Source organism: Pan troglodytes, chromosome 10 (genome assembly GCF_028858775.2).
Source record: "Pan troglodytes isolate AG18354 chromosome 10, NHGRI_mPanTro3-v2.0_pri, whole genome shotgun sequence".
NCBI classification, from domain to species: Eukaryota; Metazoa; Chordata; class Mammalia; order Primates; family Hominidae; genus Pan; species Pan troglodytes.
In genome coordinates this window covers 16,344,100-16,369,496 of record NC_072408.2, presented here as the reverse complement: position 1 = coordinate 16,369,496, position 25,397 = coordinate 16,344,100, and the positions used below count along the sequence as shown (strand labels likewise).

At 36.8% G+C, this 25,397-nt stretch overlaps 2 protein-coding genes across 4 annotated transcripts in view; one reads left to right on the top strand and one right to left on the bottom strand.

Annotated features, from left to right (window-relative positions):
• Window positions 1-25,397, bottom strand: part of KLRG1 (killer cell lectin like receptor G1) — a 135,671-nt gene that overhangs the window by 32,491 nt on the left and 77,783 nt on the right.
• Window positions 18,260-25,397, top strand: part of PZP (PZP alpha-2-macroglobulin like) — a 61,061-nt gene continuing 53,923 nt past the window's right edge. For 2 of the 3 annotated variants that reach the window (XM_009424789.5, XM_520824.7), the window contains exons 1-5: window positions 18,260-18,416; window positions 22,719-22,902; window positions 23,990-24,149; window positions 24,303-24,355; window positions 25,328-25,348. In XM_009424789.5, coding sequence (XP_009423064.1) covers window positions 18,334-18,416; window positions 22,719-22,902; window positions 23,990-24,149; window positions 24,303-24,355; window positions 25,328-25,348 — 501 coding nt within the window. In that variant the 5' untranslated portion in view covers window positions 18,260-18,333. Of the gene's footprint in view, window positions 18,417-20,522; window positions 20,600-22,718; window positions 22,903-23,989; window positions 24,150-24,302; window positions 24,356-25,327; window positions 25,349-25,397 lie in introns of all 3 variants that reach the window. The other variant, XM_063786272.1, reaches the window with a different exon arrangement.

Sequence of the window (25,397 nt, the reverse complement as noted above, 5' to 3'; positions counted from 1 at the left end):
TCATCCTGATACCAAAGCCTGGCAGAGACACAACAAAAAAAGAGAATTTTAGACCAATATCCCAGATGAACAATGATGCAAAAATCCTCAATAAAATACTGGCAAACCAAATTCAGCAGCACATCAAAAAGCTTATCCACCAAGATCAAGTTAGCTTCATCCCTGGGATGCAAGGCTGGTTGAACATATGCAAATCAATAAACGCAATCCATCACATAAACAGAACCAATGACAAAAAGCACATGATTATCTCAATAGATGCAGAAAAGGCCTTTGACAAAATTCAACAGCCTTTCATGCTAAAAACTCTCAATAAACTAGGTATTGATGGTACATATCTCAAAATAATAAGAGCTATCTATGACAAACCCACAGCCAATATCATACTGAATGGGCAAAAACTGGAAGCATTCCCTTTGAAAACTGGCATAAGACAGGGATGCCCTCTCTCACCACTCCTATTCAACACAGTGTTGGAATTTCTGGCCAGGGCAATCAGGCAAGAGAAGGAAATAAAGTGCATTCAATTAGGAAAAAAGGAAGTCAAATTGTCCCTGTTTGGAGATGACATGATTGTATATTTAGAAAACCCCATGGTCTCAGCCCAAAATCTCCTTAAGCTGATAAGCAACTTCAGCAAAATCTCAGGATACAAAATCAATGTGCAAAAATCACAAGCATTCTTATACACCAATAACAGACAAACAGAGAGCCAAATCATGAGTGAACTCCCATTCAAAATTGCTACAAAGAGAATAAAATACTCAGGAATCCAACTTACAAGGGATGTGAAGGACCTCTTCAAGGAGAACTACAAACCACTGCTCAATGAAATAAAAGAGGATACAAACAAATGGAAGAACATGCCATGCTCATGGATAGGAAGAATCAATATCGTGAAAATGGCCATACTGCCCAAGGTGATTTACAGATTCAATCCCATCCCCATCAAGCTACCAATGACTTTCTTCACAGAATTGGAAAAAACTACTTAAAGTTCATATGGAACCAAAAAAGAGCCTGCATTGCCAAGACAATCCTAAGCCAAAAGAACAAAGCTGGAGGCATCATGCTACCTGACTTCAAACTATACTACAAGGCTACAGTAACCAAAACAGCATGGTACTGGTACCAAAACAGAGATATAGACCAATGGAACAGAACAGAGCCCTCAGAAATAATACTACACATCTACAACCATCTGATCTTTGACAAACCTGACAAAAACAAGCAATGGGGAAAGGATTCCCTATTTAATAAATGGTGCTGGGAAAACTGGCTAGCCATATGTAGAAAGCTGAAACTGGATCCTTTCCTTACACCTTATACAAAAACTAATTCAAAATGGATTAAAGACTTCAATATTAGACCTAAAACCATAAAAACCCTAGAAGAAAATCTAGACAATACCATTCAGGACATAGGCATGGGCAAGGGCTTCATGACTGGAACACCAAAAGCAATGGCAACAAAAGTCAAAATAGACAAATGGGATCTAATTAAACCAAAGAGCTTCTGCACAGCAAAAGAAGCTACCGTCAGAGTGAACAGGCAACCTACAGAATGGGAGAAAATTTTTACAATCTACCCGTCTGACAAAGGGCTAATATCCAGAATCTACAAAGAACTTAAACAAATTTACAAGAAAAAAATCAAACAACCCCATCAAAAAGAGGGCAAAAGATATGAACAGACATTTTTCAAAAGAAGACATTTATGCAGCCAACAGACACGTGAAAAAAATGCTCATCATCACTGGCCATCAGAGAAATGCAAATCAAAACCACAATGAGATACCATCTCACACCAGTTAGAATGGCGATCGTTAAAAAGTCAGGAAACAACAGGTGCTGGAGAGGATGTGGAGAAATAGGAACGCTTTTACACTGTTGGTGGGACTGTAAACTAGTTCAACCATTGTGAAGACAGTGTGGCGATTCCTCAAGGATCTAGAACTAGAAATACCATTTGACTCAGCGATCCCATTACTGGATATATACCCAAAGGATTATAAATCATGCTGCTAGAAAGACTCATGCACATGTATGCTTATTGTGGCACTATTCACAATAGCAAAGACTTGGAACCAACCCAAATGTTCATCAATGATAGACTGGATTAAGAAAATGTGGCACATATACACCATGGAATACTATTCAGCCATAAAAAATGATGAGTTCATGTCCTTTGTAGCAACATGGATGAAGCTGGAAACTATCATTCTGAGCAAAACTATCACAAGGACAGAAAACCAAACACCGCATGTTCTCACTCATAGGTGGGAACTGAACAATGAGAACACTTGGATGGGGAACATCACACACTGGGGCCTGTCGCGGGGTGGAGGGATGGGGGAGGGATAGCATTAAGAGAAATACCTAATGTAAATGACGAGTTAATGGGTGCAGCACACCAACACGGCACCTGTATACATATGTAACAATCCTGCACATTGTGCACATGTACCCTAGAACTTAAAGTATAATAATTTTAAAAAAGAAAAAAATGATTTATTTTCCTCTCATCCATATACTCATACCTCTTTGAAAGCCAAACCTGTATCTTAATCATGTCTGTGCAGCCTGTTCACCCAACACAGTGCTGGGAAGGTTGTAGGCACTCATTAAAACAAAGGGGTGATTAAGTGTGTCAGTGCCTGAGTGAGCGTATTCCTGTATGTAGGGAATTAGAGGAGAAATGGAGTAACACTAAGGTGTTAGCACACACCAGTAGGAAACATGAGCTAGAAAAATCATTTTGACTCGAACCAGGTTTGAGTTGCTTAATGTTGCACAAACACTTTAAGGAAGAAGATTTTGATATTTTCCCAAAGTCAAATAAATGAGAAGGAAAAAAAATGGTTATTTATTGGGACTTTGAGCAAAACTTGTTTGAAAGTACATTTTACACATTCAGTGGGCTCTACATGGGAAATCATGGCCTCTATCTTGCAAAAGGAACTGTTAACAATTATCAGAAAGGTAAATACAAATGATCTTTGTTGTAGTTTGATTTGTGTCCCCAAAAAAGATATGTTGAAGTCCTAACGCCTGGTACCTGCGAATGTCGCTTTATTTGGAAATAGGGTCCGTGGAGTTGTAATTAAGATGTAAGTTAAGATAAAGTCATACTGGAGTAGTGTGGGTCCCTAATCCGGTAGGACTGGTGTCCTGTAAGAAGAAATGATACGTGTACAGAGGAAAGGCGATGCAGACAGACCGCAAAGAAAACTCTGTGTGATGATGGGGGCAAACACAGGAACACTAAGGATTGCTCACAACACCAGAAGCTAAGAGAAAGGCATGGGGCAGATTCTCCCTAGGGCGTTCTGTGGGATCATGACCCTACCAATACCTTGATTTTGGACTGTGAGCCTCCAGAACCAACAGAGAATAAATGTATGTTGTGTTAAGCCGCCCACTTTGCAGTATTTTGTTATGGCAGTCCTAGAAAACTACTATAATCTCCAATTAAAATAGTATCTTTTCATTCGTTGGCCAAGTTTACTTAGCAAATTTTTGATTGTCTTTTAAGCAGATCCAGATAGTTGGGTGGAGGAAGAATACATGTTTTACATATTTCCACGGAGTTTAACTTAACAATGAAAATGTCTTGGCTGGGCGTGGTGGTTTATGCCTGTAATCCCAGCACTTTGGGATGTCGAGGCAGGTGGACCATGAGGTCAAGAGATTGAGACCATCCTGACCAATGTGGTGAAACCTCGTCTCTACTAAAAATACAAAAATTAGCTGGGTGTGGTGGTGCACACCTGTATTTCCAGCTACTCAGGAGGCTGAGGCAGGAGAATCACTTGAACCCAGGAGGCGGAGGTTGCAATGAGCCGAGATCACATCACTGCACTCCAGCCTGGCAACAAAGTGAGACTCCATCTCAAAAAAAAAAAAAAAAAGACAAGAAAATATCTTGTATAATTTAAAATAAGCAAACAAATATTAAAATCTGGCCCAGTGCAGTGGTCTTACACTTATAGTTCCATTTCTACTCAAGAGGCTGAGGGTGGAGGATTGTTCAAGCCCAGGAGTTGGAGTCCAACTGGGGCAACATAGTGAGACCTCATCTCTATTTAAAAAAAAAACACAGATAATAAATAATAAAATCTGAGACGTGGGGTTCAGCTTTCCATTTCTAGACCTCTGTCACGCTTAGAGCTTATCTCAGAAAAGACACATCTCTTTGTGTTCTTAAAGTTCTCCAGGAAGAATTTTCTTGTTTATTTCTGTGGTAATAAGGAAAACTAAAAGATGATTTATAATAAAAAAGCAAATCTGGCCAGGCGCGGTGGCTCACGCCTGTAATCCCAGCACTTTGGGAGGCCGAGGTGGGCAGATCACAAGGACAGGATATGGAGACCAACCTGGCTAAGACGGTGAAACCCCATCTCTACCAAAAATACAAAAAAAAATTACCCGGGCATGGTGGCAGGCGCCTGTAGTCCCAGCTACTCGGGAGGCTGAGGCAGGAGAATGGCATGAACCCGGGAGGCAGAGCTTTCAGTGAGCTGAGATCGTGCCACTGCACTCCAGCCTGGGTGACAGATTGAGACTCCGTCTCAAAAAAAAAAAAAAAAAAAAAAGCAAGTCTATGAATGAATGTTTGGGTGAAGTGTTGATTTATTCATTTTAATCTGTCTGGCACACCCCCAAGGGGAGGTTTGATTATTATTTAATGCAAAGTAGAAGTATTGTAAAAGACCTTTCTAAGGAATTTTTAAAACATAAAGGAGTCACTTAAACAGCAATAATATGAGAAATATCTTTACGCATTTTACTTAATAGTCTCAGACATCTTGTAAAATTTAGGAATGGGAATTAATGCGATAACAAAGAATATTCAAGATACTAAAGGCAAGGGTTCTATGTGAATTCAAGTTATTGTTGAGCAAAGTTTTGCCTAAGAAAATCTGTGCCAAGATTTAATGTGTACTTAATCAGACAAGATGAAGCTTGTCATTTCCAGTAAACGATCTCTGATTACTCAAAGTCTGTTAATATATTAACAAAAGACTTTCATCATCAGTACACTTGAATAACACTTGGCCCAAAAATACTCTTTCCACATCACAGAGCAGCTGAATGAAAACTTAAATTGCTTCTTTGTAGCAGGCATAAAAAAGTAAAATATTGAAAATAAAAGAGAATGCCTTTGTCAAACTGTATAAAGAGTACTTTTCTATAAAATATTTTATAATTCATACTGAGGCTCATAGGTAAGTATTATTAACTGTGGTAACTTTCTTTCTTTCTTTCTTTTTTTTTTTTTGAGACATAGTTTTGCCCTTGTTGCCCAGGCTGGAGTGCAACGGCACGATCTCAGCTCACTGCAACCTCCGCCTTCCGGGTTCAAGAGATTCTCCTGCCTCAGCACCCCAAATACCTGGATTACAGGCACACATCACCACCCCCGGCTAGTTTTATATTTTCAGTAGAGACGAGGTCAGGCTGGTCTTGAACTCCTGACCTCAGGCAATCTGCCCACCTTGGCCTCCCAAAGTGCTAGAATTACAGGCCTGAGCCACCGCACCTGGCCAACTATAGTAACTGTCTATTTTGACAAATTTTTTGTAAAAACATAATTTGAAAAGGATAAAACCATGATTCTTAGGCAAATGTAAAAACAACACACATGTCAAAGAAATAACCAGTAGGATGTTATTACCAATTCAAAGAGCATATTAAAAAAACTAAGATATTTGCATACAATTAAACAAACAAACAAATAAAAAATCTGTTAGGATAAGAATGACATGTATAAAACTGGTTAATGTTACAATATGGTAAAAATCTTAGGTTTCTATTCCATTGGACAGAAATGATTGATACCGGTACTTGATAAAAGTCAAAAAGTAACTTTAGTAAGTTTGGAATCTTTATGATAAATAATGAGATGAACTAAGGATATTCCCCTAGATAATACTTAAGTGACCCTTACCCCAAAATAGTATTGAAAGAATGTACTACCATCATTTTACCTTATTTTTGAGTTTCTGATACTTTTTTTCAGAGTCTCCCCTCACCAAAAATTGTTCTTTTTTAACTTGTATTTTAGGTTCAAGGGTACATGTGCAGGTTTGCTATATAGATAAATTGTGTGTCATGGGGGCTTGGTGTATAATTATTTTATCACCCACGTAAAAAGCATAGTACCCAATAGGTAGTTTTTCAATCCTCACTCTTCCATTCTCCACGTGCAAGTAGGCCCTGGCGTCTGTTGTTTCCTTCCTTATGTCCACGTGTACTCAATGTTTAGCTACCACTAATAAGTGAGAACATACAGTATTTGGTTTTCTGTTCCTGTGTTAGTTTGCTTAGGATGACGGTCTCCAGCTCCATCAATTTTGCTGCAAAGGACATGATCTCATTCTTTCTTACGGCTGTGTAGTATTCCATAGTGTATATGTGGCATGTTTTCTTTATCCAGTCTACCATTGGTGGGCATTTAGATTGATTCCATGGCTTAGCTATTGTGAATAGTGCTGCAATGAACTGCATGTATGTGCTTCTGTGGTAGAATGATTTATATTCCTTTGGGTATACACCCAATAATGGGATTTCTGGGTCAGATGGTAATTCCATTTTAAGATCTTTGAGAAATCACCAAATTGCTCTCCACAGTAGGTGAACTAAATTACATTCCCATCAGCAGTGTATAAGCATTCCTTTTTCTCTACGACATTGCCACCATCTAATAGCCATTCTGACTGGTGTGAGATAGTATCTCAATGTGGTTTTGATTTGCATTTCTCTAACGACTGGTGATGTCGAATATTTTTTCATAAGCTTATTGGCCACATGAATGTTTTCTTTTGAGAAGTGTCTGTTCCTGTCCTTTGCCCACATTTTTATGGTGTTCTTTGTTTCTTGCTTGTTAATTTCTTAAGCAAGTTCCTTATAGATGCTGGATATTAGACCTTTGTCAGATGCATAGTTTGCAAATATTTTCTATTTTGTAGGTTGACTGTTTCCTCTGTGGATAGTTTCTTTTGCTGTGCAGATGCTCCTTAGTCTAATTAGGTCCCACTTGTCAATTTTTGATTTTGTTGCAATTGCTTTTAACATCTCCATCATGAAATCTTTACAAGGACCTATGTCCAGAAAGGTATTTTCTAGGTTATCTTCCAGGATTTTATAGTTTTAGGTTTTACATTTAGGTCTTTAATCCATCTTGAGTTGATTTTTGCACACGGTGTAAGCAAGAGGCCCAGGTTCAATCTTCTGCGTATGGCTAGCCAGTTATTCCAGCACCATTTATTGAATAGAGTCCTTTCCCCCTTGCTTGCTTTTGTCGACGTTGTCAAAGATTAGATGGTTGTAGGTGTGTGGCATTATTTCTGGGCTCTCCATTTTGTTCCATTGGTCTGGAAGTCTGTTTTTGTACCAGGACCATGCTGTTTTGGTTACTGTAGCCCTGTAGTATAGTTTGAAATTGGGGACTATGATGTCTCCCGCTATGTTCTTTTTGCTTAGGATTGCCTTGGGTATCAGTTGTTTATCAGATCAAGGAGCTTTTCAGCAGAGATGATGAGGTTTTCTAGATATAGAATCATATCATTCGCAAACAGGGAGAGCTTAACTTCCTCTCTTCCTATTTGGATGCTTTTTATTTCTTTCTCTTGCCTGATTGTGCTGGCTAAGAATTCCAGTACTATGTTGAATAGGAGTGGTAAGAGAAGGCATCTTTGTCTCATCCCAGTTTTCAAGAGGAATGCTTCCAGCTTTTGCCCATTCAGTATGATGTTGGCTGTGTGTTTTTAATACATGGTTTTTATTATTTTGAAGTATGTTCATTCAATGCCTAGATTTTGTGGGTTTTTAACATGAAAGAATTTTGATTTTTATCGAAAGCCTTTTCTGCGTCTATTGAGGTGATCATGTGGTTTTTCAGTTCGGCATTCTGTTTATGTGGTAAATAACATTTATTGATTTATGCATGTTGAACCAAGAATAAAGCCCACTTGATAATGGTGGATTAGCTTTTTTCTGGCATGCGTTTATTTATTTATTTATTTTTATTTCCATAGGATTTTGGTGAACAGGTGGTATTCGGTTACATGAGTAAGTTATTTAGTGGTGATTTGTGAGATTTTGGTGCACCCATCACACAAATGTTAGTGGTAGAGAGTATCCAAGGTTCTTGGTGTCTTGAACAAAGAATTGGACAAAACTCACTAACAAAGCAAGGAAGGAATGAAGGGTTTTATTGAAAATGAAAGTCCATTCCACGGTGTAAGAGCGGGACTGAGCATAGGGAAACAAAGGCTCCATTACAGAACTTTTGGGAGTTTAAATACCCTCTACTTGGGGTACGCCCTATGTAAATGAAGAAGATGAAGTAAAGTTACAAAGTCATTTACTTGGCCTACGCCTTATAGAGAGGATATTTCCTGTTATAGCTGAAGTGTGAATCAGCCTTATGTTCCCTGCCTCCAGACCCTATTTTCCAGCCTCACAACCAGAATACACCGAACCCAGTTTGTAGTCTTTTATCCCTCACCCATTTCCCACCCTTTCCTCACAAGTCCCCAAAGTCCACTGTATCATTTTTATGCCTTTGCATGCTCATAGCTTAGCTCTCACTTATGAGCGAGAACATATAATGTTTGGTTTTCCATTCCTGAGTTACTTCACTTAGAATAATAGTCTCCAGTCCCACCCAGGTTGCTGTGAATGCCATTAATACATTCCTTTTTATGGCTAAGTAGCATTCTATCATATATATACCACAGTTTCTTTATCCACTCATTGATTGATGGGCATTTGGGCTGGTTCCAAAATTTTGCAATTGCGAATTGTGTTGTTATCAAAATATCATCATCATTCTTCACAGAACTAGAAAAAAATCCTAAAATTCATATGGAACATAAAAGGATCCCGCATAGCCAAAGAAAGACTTAAAAAAACAAATAAAAACAAACAAACAAACAAAAAACTATGGAGGCATCACATTACTTGATTTCAAACTAAACTATGAGGCCATAGTCACCAAAACAGCATGGTACTGATATAAAAATAGGCACATAGACTAATGGAACAGTATAGGGAACCCAGAAATAAACCCAACTATTTACAGCCAACTGATCTTTGAAAAAGCAAACAAAAACATAAAATGGGAAAAGGACATTTTATTTAACAAATAGTGCTGGGATAATTGGCAAGCTATATGTACGAGAATGAAACTGGATCCCCATCTCTCACCTTATGCAAAAATCAACTCAAGGTGGATCAAGGACTTAAATCTAAGTCCTGAAACCATAAAAATTCTAGAAGATAACATCAGAAAAACCCTTCTAGATTTTGGCTTAGGCAAGGATTTCAAGACCAAGAACTCAAAAGCAAATGCAATAAAAACAAAGATAAATAGGTGGGACTTAATTAAACTAAAGAACTTTTACATGGCAAAAGGAACAGTCAGCAGAGTAAACAGACAACCCATGGAGTGGGAGAAAATCTTCACAATCTATACATCTGACAATGAATTAGCTTTTTGATGTGCTGCTGGATTCGGTTTGCTAATATTTTGTTGAGGATTTTTGCATCTATGTACATTGAGTGTATTGGCCTAAAGTTTTCTTTTTTTGTCCTGTCTCTGTCAGGTTTTGGTATCAAGATAATGCTAGCCTCATAGAATGATTTAGGGAGGAGTCCTTCCTCCTCAACTTTTGGAAGTAATTTCAATAGGAATGGTACCATCTCTTCTTTATGTATCTGGTAGAATTTGGCTGTGAATCTGGTCTTGGGCTTTTTCTGGTTGGTAGGCATTTTATTACTGATTCAATATCAGAAATTATTATAGCTCTGTTCAGGGATTCAGTCTCTTCTTGGTTCAGTCTTGGGAGGTTGAATGTTTTCAGGAATTTATCCATTTCTTATAGGTTTTCTAGTTTGTTTGCACAGAGGTGTCCTTAGTAGTATCTGAGGTTCTTTTGCATTTCTGTGGAGTTGGTGGTAAATTCTCATTTTCATTTCTGATTGTACTTATTTAGATCTTCTCTCTTTTTTTCTTTATTAGTCTATCTAGTGTTCTATCAACCTTATCTATCCTTTCAAAAATCCACTCCTCAATTCATTGATCTTTTGTATTTATTTATTTATTTATTTATTTTGCATCTTAACTTCCTCCATTTAAATTCTGATTTTGGTTATTTCATTTCTCCTGCTAGCTTTGGGGTTAGTTTACTCTTATATCTCTAGTTCTTCTAGATATGATGCTAGGTTGTTACTTTGAGATCTTGTTAACTTTTTGATGTGAATGTTTAGCCTTATAAACTTCCCTCTTAACACTGCTTTAGATGTGTCTCTGATATTCTGGTATTTTCTATCTTTGTTCTCATTCATTTCAAAGAATTTCTTGATTTCTGCTTTAATTTCATTGTTTACCCAAAAGCCATTCAGGGCATGTTATTTACTTTCCATGTAATTGTATGGATTTAAGGGATCTTCTTAGTATTGATTTCTATTTTTATTGCACTGTGGTCTGAGACTGTGTTTGGTATGATTTTGGCTTCTCTGGATTTGCTGAGGATTCTTTTATCCAATTTTGTGGACAGTTTCAGAATATTTGCCATGTGGCAATGAGAAGAATATATATTCTGTTGTTTTGGGGTAGGGAGTTCTGTAGATGTCTATTAGGTCCATTTGGTCAAGCGTCAAGTTCAGGTCCTGAATATCTCTGTTAGTTTTCTGCCTCAGTGATCTAATACTGTCAATGCTCTATTGAAGTCTACTGCTATTATTGTGTAGGAATCTATGTCTCTTCATAGGTCTGTAAGAGCTTGCTTTATGTATTTGGGTGCTCCTGTATTGGGTACATATATATTTAGGATACCTAGGACTTTCTGAGTCCTCTCATAATGGGCTTATCATGCCTGATTAAATGAGTATTTTCAAATACTAACACACAAGGTATACTTTAATATAATTGTATCGATGTATCCAATTATATACAGGTTAAAAGGAAAACAGATTTTTATTAAATAATGTAAATAACTACATGCCATGAAAAGTAAGGAGACTCAGTAAAAGTATTCTTTTTTTCTGAATTCTAATGGAGTCCACAAAAATCAGATATCATTTAAAAATGTTTAATTCAACCCACAGATGTAAAATCTTCTAAATTAAGAGTTACATATTGTATAAAAAGAAAGAGAAAGGACTTTTTCGTATTTATTAAAAACGTAATTAAAATAATGCCTACCATATTCCAAAAAAGTAATCACAATTTAATTTTTTTCTCAGTTTTTTTTCAGTCCTAGTAATTCTTCTTTTGTTTGATCTTGTGTCAAGCATTCTTTTTTAAGGAAGTATGTTTGCTTCTGAACTAAAAAGAGTCTTGGAAATCCTGCCTCAAGACACTGGTACAGTCTGAAAGTTGACAAAAGAATAACACCTCAGAGGATTCAATTCAAGGGTCCATTGTTTGAAATATCAAAGTTCACAGTGTCTAATAGGGTTCTTTCCAGATGCCTTCAGCAAGCATAAAGAAGCAACAATCTGCTTCATAATGAGATTAATTTATTAGTATAACCAATAATGTAAGAATAAAGGAGGGCAAAATTTTCTATTGGAATACTAACAAAATGAATAGGAAATCTATGGAATGAGAGGGAAAAAAATTCAAATCATATATCTGATAATGGGTTAAATGGGTTAACTTTCAAAATATATAAGGAACCCCTACAACTCAGTTGGAAAAAATCAAATACCTGATTTTAAAACTGACTTAAAAATTTTTTTTAAGATTCTATTTTTGGAAGGCAAAAGCAAGAGTTGCCACTGGTTACTCCATTAAATAGCATTATATGCCCAAGAAGTAATACTCAGTTACACTTATGTAACCAAAATGACAAGCAAATATTTTAAAATTAGCATTAGAAAAGGTAACATGACTGTAAAGTCAACACAAAGCAGAGAGAAATGTTCTAGTGAGACATCAAATAACTGCTATCTGGATGCATTGCAACAAAAGGTAAGTAATAATCTCATAACCTTTGTTAAGCACTCTAAAACCAATATGTCATTTAAAAAAAGAAAGTAAAATTATTTCTGTATAAATATATTTGGCAGTAATCTTTTATAAACCTTTAAATTAATAAGCCAATTAAAATTGAGCCAAAGGTGACATTAGCACAAAAGGCAGAGTAAGGAACTCTAAAATACCTCCATGCTCATGAGTTGGAAGACTTAATCAGATAAAGATAACAAAGATAGTCCCCAAATTGATGTACAGATTCAACACAATTCCATCAAAATTACGACCGTCTTTTATACAGAAAGGACAGACTGATTCTTAGATTCATTTGGATATTATAAAGATTCATATTAGTCACAACAATGTTGAAAGGAAAAAAAGAACTAAGAGCTTTTCTACTTTCTAATTTTGAAACTTACCACACAAGCTGTAGTAATCTCAAGACAGCATGGTACTAGCATAAGGATAGATATATAGATCAATGGAAGAACATTGAGAGTCCATAAATAAATCCACACATTTTTGGTCAGTTTATTTTTGAAAAGGGTGCCAAGAACATTTAATGGGGAAAGGATAATATTTTCAACATAAATGATGAAAAAAACAAATACCCATATGCAAAAGAAAGATTGGAGTTGGACCCCTAACTCACATTATATACAAAAAATTAACTCAAATCGATTACAAACCCAAATGTAAGAGCTAAAATAATAAAACTCCTAGGAGGAGACATAGGTATAAATCCTTGGGACCTTGGATTAGGCAATAATTTATTAAATATGACATCAGAAGCACAATGAACCAAAAAATGTTTTAAATTGTATTTTATTAAAACTAAAAACTTCTATGTGTCTCAGGACGCTATCATGCATGAAGAGACAACTCACAGAACAGTAGTAAATATTTGCAAATTATATATCTGATAAAGATCAAAGATCCAAAATATGTAAAGAACTCTTACAATTCAACAAAAGATAAACAATTGAATTAAAAGATGGGCAAAGGAATTGAACAGACATTCCTCTAAAGATGATACATAAATGGTCAGTAAGCACATGAGAATATGCTCAAAATCATTATTCACTAGGAAAATACAAATTAAAACCATAAAGAGATACCTCTTTATATCCACTATGGCTATCATTCTAAAAATTAAATATAGACAGAATAACAAATGTTGCCAAAAATGTGGAGAAAATGGGATGTTCATACACTGCTGGTGGGAATTTAAAATGTTTCAGCCACTGTGAAAAATAGTCTGGCAGTTCTGCAAAAAGTTAAACACTGAGCTATCATATGACCCACAGATTCACTCCTGTATATATTCCCAAAAAAATGAAATCATATGCTCATGCAAACACTTGTATACAAATATTTATAGCAGAATTATTCACAATAGCTAATAAATGAGAATAACTCAAATGTCTATCAACTGAGGAATGGATAAACAAAATGTGGTATGTCCATACATTGGAATATTGTTCAATATCGTTCACTCATGTAAAGGAATGAAGTACTATATATATGCTACAACATGGAAGAACTTTGAAAACATCATGCTATGTGAAAGAAGCCACACAACATAGGCCACATATATTATGATTCTATTAATATGAAATGTCCAAATAGGTAAATTCATAAAAATATAAAGTAGATTAGTGTTTGCAGAGAATGCACGAATTAGTATTTCCACTTGTTGAAAATAGGAAGTGACTACTAACATGTATGTAGTTTCTTTTGGGGGTGATGGAAATGTTCCATAATTTCATAGTGGTAATAATTACATAACACCATGAGCATACTAACAGCCACGGAATTGTACACTGTAATGTAATAAATGTTATGTAATGGGAATTTGTGTCCATTTAAAAATTGTAAAAAATAGCCAACTATGGAAAAAATTTACTGGTTTTTTTTTTCAGATTCAATGTTATAAATGAAGGAAATAATTTCCTTTCCTGCAAACTTTATTGTACATTCATTCAGATTTTCTCTTTCACTGTCCCATTTCACATTCTGGAAAAATCAGATATTTTAAGACAAAACTACTCTTTTCCTCATTTGGAAAACATTTGTCCTATTATCTTGCATAGACAGTTATGTTTTTTGTCACTACTGTTTCTACCATGGCCTCAACTATACATATTAGTTATAACATTTAATGAAAGAAAATAACTAACATAAAAAAACTAGAAAAGATGATTGGCTACTTTCTTTCTTATACAATGAATCCTAAAATGGCCTTGAAATCTGGTACCAGCTCTTCTATGATGCAGTCTAAGAGCAGTCTTGCCCTCACAGGGACCTAATGGGAGAAATGCTCATAAGTGCCCTGGTAGGCTGAACTTGGTCCCACTGTGGATCTTAAAACAGCACTGTAAACTGGCTCCAGGCCCTCTCATCTGTGATTTGAGAGCAGGCCTGCCCACTCAGGGACCCAGTGGGACACATGCCCATTCATGAACCCAGAGGCAGGCCTGAAGACCTGGGTCTCAGCTGTAGGCCTTGAGGCAGCCCTGTTACTTGGTTCCCTTTTCTCTCAGCTGCAATCTGGACCAGCACTGTCTGCCTAGGAACCTACCCAGTGACCCTGGAACCTACCAGTGACTAGGAACCTACCAGTAGGAGCCCTCCTAAGGACCCAGAGGAAGCCACATTCATCCACATATCTCGTAACTAGCCTACAATCCGTGGACTCTAAAGTAGACCCTCATCCCAGTGCCAGACCTACTGACCAAGGTCTAGGAGGCAGTCCAATTTACCCAGGGAACAGACAGAATCTAAGCCTACTAGAGCCCCAGTTAACAGGCCTGCCAACCACAGACCTCACTGTTGACCCAGCAAAACCATGTGACCTGGCTCTACCTCCAGTTGACCACAATTCTGGAAGCAATCTTGTCAATCCTGGGAACCCAACAGGAGGATCCTGAGGATCTTTACCTGTAAAACCAGTCTATAAAGATGGGAAAAGGTGTTTGCTCCTTCAGATGCATAGAAACCAATGCAAAGTTACACAGATAATGATGAACCAGGCAAACATAATACCACCAAAGGAAACTAATGAAGTTCCAGTAACTAATCTCCACCCCAAATGGAGATCTACAAATTTCCCCCAAAAATTCAAAATAATCATCTTAAAGATGCTCAGTAAGATGCAAGAAAACACAGATAGACAACTAAATAAAATTAGAAAAACAACATATGAACAAAATGAGAAGTTTAATAAAGAAATAGAAACCATTAAGAAAAAACACACAAAAATTATATAAGAACAGAACTGAATATTTTAATGGAGAGCTTCAACAGCAAACACAGTCACACAAAAGAAAGAATTAGTAACTTGAAGACAGGTCATGTAAATAGTTTAATTAAAGGTGAAAAAAGAAAAAAAATTAAAGAAGAGTGAAGAAAGTATAAGGGACCTATGGAATACCATCAAGCATGTAAATACACATATTATGGGAGTCCTAGAAGGAGAAAAGAGGGAAATGAGCAGAAAGCTTATTTAAAGGAATACTGGAAGAAAAATGTAAAAGCTAGAGTATTGGTGGCAATATGGGGATACGAAAATCCTCATGCACTACTGGTAGAATTGTGGTGTGATGCAACCATTCTGGAGAGTTATTTGTCACTATTTAGTCACTTAAGTACATGCCTCTCATACAACAATCTCACTCCTGTGTATGCGTCTTGCAAGAGGATTTACCTGTCTCAAAGGGTATATGTAAAAAGATATTTATCAAAGCATTATTTCCTCATGGCAGGACAATAGAGACAATCCTGTTTTTATCATTAGGAGAGTGGAAACATTAAACCTCTTGGATGATCACCAAAGAGGGCTATACTGTAATAAAACGCAATTAATAAAAGACATACATATAAACATATAAACATGGGAGGATGTTTTAAAACTAGCAATAACTAAAAAGAATAAGAAACAGGCAAGGTCTTTTTCCAATACTCTTTATATAAAATAAAAATACACACTTAAGACTTTCCTTTCCAGTAATGGTATACAAGGTAATTGAGACCAAACTTCCCACTTAAATTAGGAATGGTTGGTTATATATATATATTCACTGGAGGTATTGAAAAGCAAAGACTGTGAAGAATTATGAATCCAAAGTTCAGAAGCAACATAGCAACCCAAAGGGGCAATTCTGTGTTTAAGGGCACTTTCCCCTTAGGGTATTTAACAGCTCCAGAATATTTGGCTGAGAGATTTAGAAGCACATTTTAAAGCCTTTAGTAAATAAAATTGCAGCATCTAGAGTCCAAGGCTCATGAAACTGGGGCAAGGAGATGTTCCTGATAGACCCTTTACATATTGTGTTGAGATATCAAACTGAAGGTATAATTCAAATGGTCCATAAACATATGAAAAGATGTGTAAAGTCATTAATAATGAAAATTAAGGCAAGATACTGCTTCACTCATCAGACTGATAAAAAGTAAAATGCCTAGCAGAGTAAAATGATGGTAAATATATAATAAACTGAAAATATCCACTGTTGCAGATGGGTATTCAAATCCATGTAATACTCTGAAGAGCAATTTACCAATCTGATAGATTTCAAGATGTACATACATATATAGCCTATAATCCAAGCTCTGCTATATACCCTAGAGAAACTCTTGCAAATATGCTTAAGTAGACATACCGTATTTGTAGCAGTATTATTTGTAATGTTGAAAACTATGAAGAATCCAAAATTCAGCACTAGGGGAATAGAGTAACAGGTTTGGCCACATTCATACAATAGAATGTCGTATAGATGGTCATTAAAATTAATAAATTTTATCCTCATTATCAATGCTAATAAGTCTTAAAACCATAATAGTGATGACAAATTTTACAATATGTGCATACCACTTATATATATAAAATACAAAACACAAAATTATGCTATATATTATTTACATAAATATGGATTAAAAACATAAACACATCTTGAAGAATACATATCAACTTCCTAATCCCACAACATTGGAAGGGAAATGAGATTGGAGAGAATTACAAAGGAAACTCCAACCATATTTGTCTTGATTTATTTCTTTTTTTGGGTTGGTGGATCTGGTAAAAACTGGAAAAGCTGCTAGACAAATTTTAAAAGAGCACTACCATTGCCATCTTTCATTTCTTAAGAAGAAATGACCTTAAACAAACTTGGCAAGTGTTTAATTTTATTAAAGTTGGGTGCATGTAAGGTACGAGTGTTTTTTATCTTGCTCTCTATATTTGTGAGTATATATATATAAAACATTTCATAATTTAAAATAAATTATTTCATTCTATGATAATGTGACAAAAGAAACAAAGATGTGAAATAAAAACTAATAGGAAGGAATCCACTTTCAGCAGTGTGGCCAGGAATTTGCTCTCCAAAGAAGGGATGATTAGGCTGAAATATGGAGAAAGAGAAAGAAAGTTGATTTAAAAAGTTTCAAGTAATACAGTATGTAAACAGACACCAATGTCTGCAGTCTAAGGATGGCATTAAATCTGCTGGTGGTTTATATGTGATCATCATTGTACTACAAGTTCTATGAGAGCATGGATACTGAATATCCTGTTCAATATTGTATTTTCATCACCAGAATAGCACTTAGCACACAGTATGGCTCAAAAAAAAAATCTCAGATAAAGTCAATGACATGGTTTAAGGGACTCAAACGTTAGAGTGCTCAGACAGTAACAAGGACAGACAGGAGCAATTAAGAATCTGATCAGGTCAATGCTGTGAAATAGACAAGTGTGATCTTTGATAACTCCTTTCTAAAATCTCTTTGATCTTTTATCTCTTTTATCTTTCATTGATCCTCTACTCTTGAAATCCTTATTTTATATCACTTTCTTCCAGGACCATGTACTCAATCAACTGCTAAAAAAGAAAACCCAAAAACCCTAAAGTCTATAGTTATAACTCACTCAGTCCCAGAAATGAATCTGCAATGCATGAGTTACTATCATGGTAACGTGTCCCTGACATTCTTTGTCAGCATCCTTTGTCACCTGCTTGTAAGGATTTTGAAAGAGATGGAGAAAGGTAGGTTGAAGGTTCCTTATCAGGAGGTTTGCTGTCAAAGCTCATTCTAAATGGAATACAAATTTTATCTTCCAGACATGCCCCAGTACCTATCAGAATTTAGCCTTGAGAAAAATGAGGCAACCACTGAGAGTAATGACCCTTTTAGGGAATCTGTGCTCAATTCTGAACTCTATTCAGAGGCCTTGGGGTGGGGCTTGTTTGTACATAGTGGCCACATAAAGCCTGGTAAACTCAGCTGGTCTCCAGGGCGAGGCTGAGGGCAGAGAGTTGGACACAACCCTGAGATTTATCCCTCACAATGCGGAAAGACAGACTTCTTCATTTATGTCTCGTGCTACTTCTTATCCTGCTTTCTGCCAGTGACTCAAACTCTGCAGAACCGTAAGTCTCACTCAAGACCCCTTCCTCCAGAGTGCGTTTCAGTCTCTCCCTTGTGTCTTCGCTTTGCCTTCCTTTGTAAATGCCACCTTTCCACTCATTACAATACCTTCCAAATATAAGAAATTATTCCAGTTAATCCCTTGTTTATCTTTCATTTATCCTCTATTCTTGAAATCATTTTTTCTACACTGGGCCAATCAGAGTCATAAATACAAGTAGTCACTAGGAAGCATGATTAAATAAAACACTAGATCCCACCTTCACAGAACCATTCTTTTGGATGGAAGGCACTGAATATAAAGATATTCAAAATATATAGTGAAGTGCAACTTAACATGTATTGTAGGCCATATATATATATATACAGAAAGTATAGCTCCTTTATTTTTCAATCATGTATCAAGTCTTCACCAACAGCTCCCAGTGGGGGACCAAAGCGGGGAAAATAATTTTAACCCTATCCAGTTGTAAGTTGGTACAACTCAATAATTGTAAGACTTCTTTTCCACCTCTCCCCAGTTCCTCTCCTCTATAGTGTCTAGAGAACTGTGGTCTCCATTAACTCCTAATAGAGAAAAGTGTCAGAGTCCTTGGTCTCAAAGTTCTCCATCCTTCTTGGCTACCGTCAGTCTGACTTCTCCTTACTTGCTGGCATGCACTGTTGAAGTTTAGCCATCTGGTTTCTCTTGTGTGTTCAGGACCCAACAGTCCTCTCTAACTGACTGTCTCACTTCAGCTGTTTCATATCCCATAGAACTCCTACCTTTGCATCCTGCCTCAAATACTATGGCTATTGTTTCAACACAGCCTGTGATGCAGGGTCACCTTGCCCCTTTGCAGTCCAGGCCATTTAAGGTCCCTGGCCTTAACCCAGCTGCCTTTACATTTCTTCCAGAGAATGGTGAGAACTCTTGGGTCCAATAATAGCACATAGGCACTGAGGTGTCCTGGAGAGGTTAAACTTCTACCTCTCTCTTGCATACCCACACTGCACTTCTAGATGCCTATCGTGTCTCCTGTATTCCAGACTGATACAGGGAAGTCTTCAGAGTCCCAAATGGGGAAAGGGATAAGGGGTCCCTCTGCTCTGTGTGTTACCCTTATTCATCTAACTCAAATGGCCTTCTTCAGGCCAAAGCGCAGAAAGCAGAAATAAGGAGTTCAATCCAGTAAGTCTCCTGCTTTCCTCAGGCTTTTTCCTTGCACAATTTCCTGGCAACCGGTAGGGGTACATTTCTCCCCCACTATCCCTCTACCTCATCTACAGCGGTGGGCGCTACTACTTCCAGCTGCTCTCCATCCAGAAAGCATTTGGGAATATGTGGAGGCTATTTTGCTTTCTGAGAGCAGACTGAATGGATAAAGCGAGTCGCGTGTATTGGGTCAGAAACATTAAGCAATTTGTGGTTCTGGATGCAGTCCTACACTACATAGGACCATGCTGCCATTGAAACCATCCTTTTACGTTGTGTCCGCCACTGAACAAAGAACAACAAGCCTCACGCCCTAGTTATCACAAGCAGAAGGGGTGTTTTCTCCCTTTGTAAGGAGAAAACTTAACTTCATCCCTCCAGAATTAACCCTTGATGTGATAAATGAGAGAGATTACAAAAGAGAACCAATAGCCATTCTCCCCTGCCTTGGGGCAGTAAGCTTCAGAAAGATGAAGGTTTCAGGGGAATAAAATGAAAAAGAGAAAATTAAAAGTTATCACTTTAGTATTTGCTACATTTAGTCCCTGCTAAAGAGGCAAATATTTAAAATGCAAACATTCATGATTGAGTAAACATATATTAAAACATTTTAGCAGCTCACTACCAATGAAATCTTGGGCAAGTTTGTCAACTTGGATTTGTTCCGATTTCAATATCTGTTAAAAAAATATTAATTGAACTCATGTAAAATAGTTCTTTAGAATGTCAAATATATGTGGAATTAATTTTTAATTGTGATATCTTTTAGGCTTATAATTTATAAGAATAAAAATAGTAAATAAATTATAAATATATATATACCTTCTTATTAAGATGAAAGAACTAAAGGAAAAATTTTTTGATGGGGAAGTAAAAAATGATACATTTTTATTATTTATTATGCTGTTAAAAGAGCAGTGATCAGGAGATCAGAAGCATCCAGATACCGGAAAAAGATTAAGACATAAGAGACTAGCTGAACGACTATCGGTGAGTTACTTAACTGCCCTCAGCTTCTCTGCTAGAGAACAAAACCTTACTACTCATACAGTAAAATCATCTGAAACTTGGATGATTTCAGAGTGGCCCTGGAGATTCATGGCATATAGTTTTGCCCAGGAACACTTTAAAACACATGTAGCAAAACTGGTGTGCTGGAGCAGACTACATGGAGGATGAGGGGACCAAATTTGAGTTCCAGATTCCACAACTCAATTATCCTTGGATTCTCTCCTCCTAGTCTCACACCTATTAATTTTGTAAAGCAACAATATTGGGTTTCTTGTGTCAAATTGTCTGTCCAAAAAACAATTTAAAAAGTAAGAGTTTATGTTGGCAATGGAAAGTAAGGGTAGTAAAATAATATAAGAAAATAATAGTTTTTACTTGCAAATTTACTCTATAAATGGCCTAACCCTGCAGATATTGAATCATGAATCATTGAATCATTAAAGCTTTGAAGAGTTACATTTTAGTCACGATTTACTGATTTGGCATGGGGGCAGGGATTTTATCCATCTGTTATGGATTCAAGTTTTGGGGACTGATGAGGATCTCATCTTTTAGCTTCCATGAACATGGAGAGTATCATGCATGTACCTTACAGCATTGCTGGGAAGATTAAATGGCTTAATACAGAGACAGCTTAACAATTCTTGTCATGTGGCAGATGCTCAAAAACAGCAACAACAAAAACACATTCTCTTTCAGCCCATGGGATTTCAGAGTGTGGAGAGATTATATTGAGTTGGAGGCTTCTGGAAAGTGACAGGAAAATATGGAGTGGGGGGCATTAGAGACAAAGGACACTTATCAATAAAGCTAAGGCAAGAATGTGAGGCTTACACAAAAAATTGCCTGTGCCTCTGAAAAACTGAAAACTTTCAACAATTTAAATAAAAAAGAAAAGACTTTTCAAAATAATATGTACTTTTAGTACTCATATAAACTTTGCTTTTTTTTTTTTTGAAACAGGGTCTCACTCTGTCACTCTGAAAGCACTGGTGCAATCATAGCTCACTGTAGCCTCAACCTCGTGGGCTTAAGTGATCCTTCTTGCCTCAGCCTCCTGAGTAACTGCTACTACAGCCATGCGCCACCTGGCTAAATTTTTTATTTTAATTTTTGTAGAGATGGGGGACCTCACAATGTTGTGCAGGCTGTTCTCAAACTCCTGGCCTCAAGTGACTCTCCTGCCTCAGCCTCCCAAAGTGCCGGGAACTAGGTATAAGCCACTTCTCCCAGCCTGAACCTGTTTGTTTGTTTTTTTTTATTGAAAAGATAACCTATCCACCCATGTGATTCGGAAACAAACATGTTTATAAACATGGACATACTAATATTAAATTATTAATGTTAATTGCCTCAAGAAATTGAGCATAAAGGGAAATGATAATAAAATACAGTGTGTGTTTGTGTAGCGTGTGTGTAGCAGGGAGTTGTGCATGTAAATAATTGACAAAATTTTCAAACTCGTTGATAAAATATTGACTTTGAGTTGTATCTGAGGAGCCTAAGAGAAACAGCAAATACTTTTTTTCAGTGTTGCTGATATTAAGAAAATGATTTTGCAATATACACATGTGTTATTTTGTGTAATGATATATGCTTACTGAAGTTCTTTCAGTTGAATTTCTGTAAATCTAGTCACGGTGTTCATTCCAAAGTGATGTTTATCTAGACAGATTTTAATGTAAGTCCTTGTTACGATGAATAATCACTCCCAATTTTTTATATATGTGTGTGTGTTTGTGTGCGTGCACTTTTATGGATATATATTCAAGAATTCAGATTTTTTTTAAAGTTCAAAGTTAAAGTTTAAAGAGCTCAGACTGCTCTTTAAAGCAAGGAATGCCTGTGAAATTGTAACATCTTGGAAAGCAATCTCCAGTGTTGTATGGCTCCAGATTGTGTGGCTGAGGCATGACTGATGAGTAAAAGATAAAATTTTTGTGCTGATCTGTGACAGAACCTCCATTGACTTAGTCCATTGACTTTTAGAATAAAACTGATTGCACCAATTAATACATATTGTTATGAAAACACATTTATGGATGAAAACGCTTACTATCATCAGTTTTTCTCTAATTTAGACTTCTTCCTTTCCCAGGCAGTATATGGTGCTGGTCCCCTCCCTGCTCCACACTGAGGCCCCTAAGAAGGGCTGTGTCCTTCTGAGCCACCTGAATGAGACAGTGACTGTAAGTGCTTCCTTGGAGTCTGGCAGGGAAAACAGGAGCCTCTTCACTGACCTGGTGGCGGAGAAGGACTTATTCCACTGTGTCTCCTTCACTGTGAGTGCTACGGTGCCAGCTGGCTATCCCTGCTTGATACATTTTATTGAGCTCTATAGGTCATGGTGATGGAGCTCTGGTGTGCAATCCCAATGTATGACTTTAAGAATGTAGTTAGGACTTCAGGGGCCAGGTGCGGTGGCTCACGCCTGTAATCCCAGCACTTTGGGAAGCCAAGGCGGGCAGATCACGAGGTCAGGAGATCGAGACCATCCTGGCTAACAAGGTGAAACCCCGTCTCTACTAAAAATACAAAAACTTAGCCGGGCGTAGTGGCAGGCGCCCGTAGTCCCAGCTACTCGGGAGGCTGAGGCAGGAGAATGGCGTGAACCCGGGAGGCGAAGCTTGCAGTGAGCCAAGATCGCGCCACTGCACTCCAGCCTGGGCGACAGAGCGAGACTCCGTCTCAAAAAAAAAAAAAAAAAAAAAAAAAAGGAATGTAGTTAGGACTTCAGAAAGGACTAAAAATAGTGAGTTTTCAGCTATTAAGGAACAAAGCATTTTTTACCAGAGTAAGGAAGAAATACTCTTCTGAATTTCATTCCTAAATAATAATCCTATTGCCCACAAAAATTTCATGACTTAGAGGAGTTTTCTAGTTTTGATTGTAACTGTCTCTTTAAGGATCGGGCTGGACATTTCCTAGAAATAGATCATATGAAAATTTCATGATAAAAACTTTGCATGCAACATAATTTTTTGCACATGCAGGATACCCTAAGCAAACACCTAGTACCTCTTTAAAGTTGCCTAACTTGGGAAACTCAGTTCCTATGCTCTCCCATATTTTTTCAGAGATGTTTCTCTCCATTCCTTCAGAATATATATACTCAGTTAAAAGGCATCTAATTTAATAACTAGAGCTCTAGGTGAATTCCATGGAGATCTGGGTTCTATTGATGGCCACTCTTACTGATACAATTCCTCTATCTCACATTAATATCGTCACTCTTATGTCTGAAGAAATAGTCACACCTTCCTTCTCCTTGGTGAAGCTGAAGGAGAGATAGGAAATAGCAATGACTGAAGAATGCAGAGGGAGAAGACTGCACAGTTCCCCAGTAGTAAAAAATCCTTTGCTTTTTAGCTCCCAAGGATCTCAGCCTCTTCAGAGGTGGCATTCCTTAGCATCCGGATAAAGGGGCCTACGCAAGATTTCAGGAAGAGGAACACAGTTCTGGTACTGAACACCCAAAGTCTGGTCTTTGTCCAGACAGACAAACCCATGTATAAACCAGGACAGACAGGTAAGTAGGGAAATTCCACTGTTTGGGGCAACACTGAGAAGGGCCACCTGAACCGCCAAAGTCTCCATTATCCTAGCCCCGTAGCCTCCTGTCTTATTACCCAAATTACCTGCTTTATCATGTCTGAATCTTATTGGAGAACTACTTTTCCAGTAAGATTCCGTGTTGTCTCCGTGGATGAAAATTTTCGCCCTCGAAATGAACTGGTAAGCATCCACTATCTGTGGTTTGGGTTGTGGGTAGAGTGGGAATACTCACCCAGAGTGAGGTAGAAAGGTACAAGAAAAGCGAGAGGATGAAAGACACTTGTTTTTGAACTTGGCTCCAGCCTCAGCACAGATTTGCAGTCTTATACAAAACAAAAATTGAGGGACAAGAGATGAGGAAGTTCTTTCTCTTATAACAGTATTTAATCAGTCTGGCGATAGCTGCATTTGTTACTCTGAACACACTGCATTAAGAATATTAAAGAAGCATAAGAAAAAAGGCACTATTCATATTCATACTTTCAAGGAATTTATGATTAAAAAAGCAATAAAGAATTATGCTTTTATGAATATACAGGTATATACAATAGACCATATTATAATTTTATTATATATTCTATACATATAGTATAGAAATATATTATACACAAAGACTTTTTTATGCTAATTGAATTTCCCTTTTTTCAACTTACCTTCAATATTAGTGCAAAGGAACAAAGCTGCTTTTAATAGGTAGAAAATAGACAATGTTGAAATTAGAAGAAATATTCTTGGTTTACTTTCAACCAAATGATTCTGGGAATTCTATTTCTGTTATGTCTAAATCATAATGACATATAACTCTATTAATATCTACTTCCCAACTTATGAAAGTCAGCAGTATAGTCATATTATTCACTAGGAGAATTTTAGTATCCAAATAATATTAATACTTAAAGATTCAATAATATCATTCACCAATAATAATTTTCAGGGAAATGGCAACACATAATAATAATTATTGAATATATTGTGTATGCTCATCCTAGAACTATTTAATAATTTCCCTGAGATTTTTCCAGTTCTGTTATGTTTCTTGTTGAATTTAGCTACAGATAATATTCTTCCTCAGCATGTTGTTTGATCACAAGTCTGAAATTGTAGCCTTTGCTGGAATTCTAATCACATCTCTTCTTTCCTTTTATCATATAGATTCCACTGATATACCTTGAGGTAAGTATCAGAAAAAGTATCTTATAAGGAAATTAGTACTTTTAGAGAG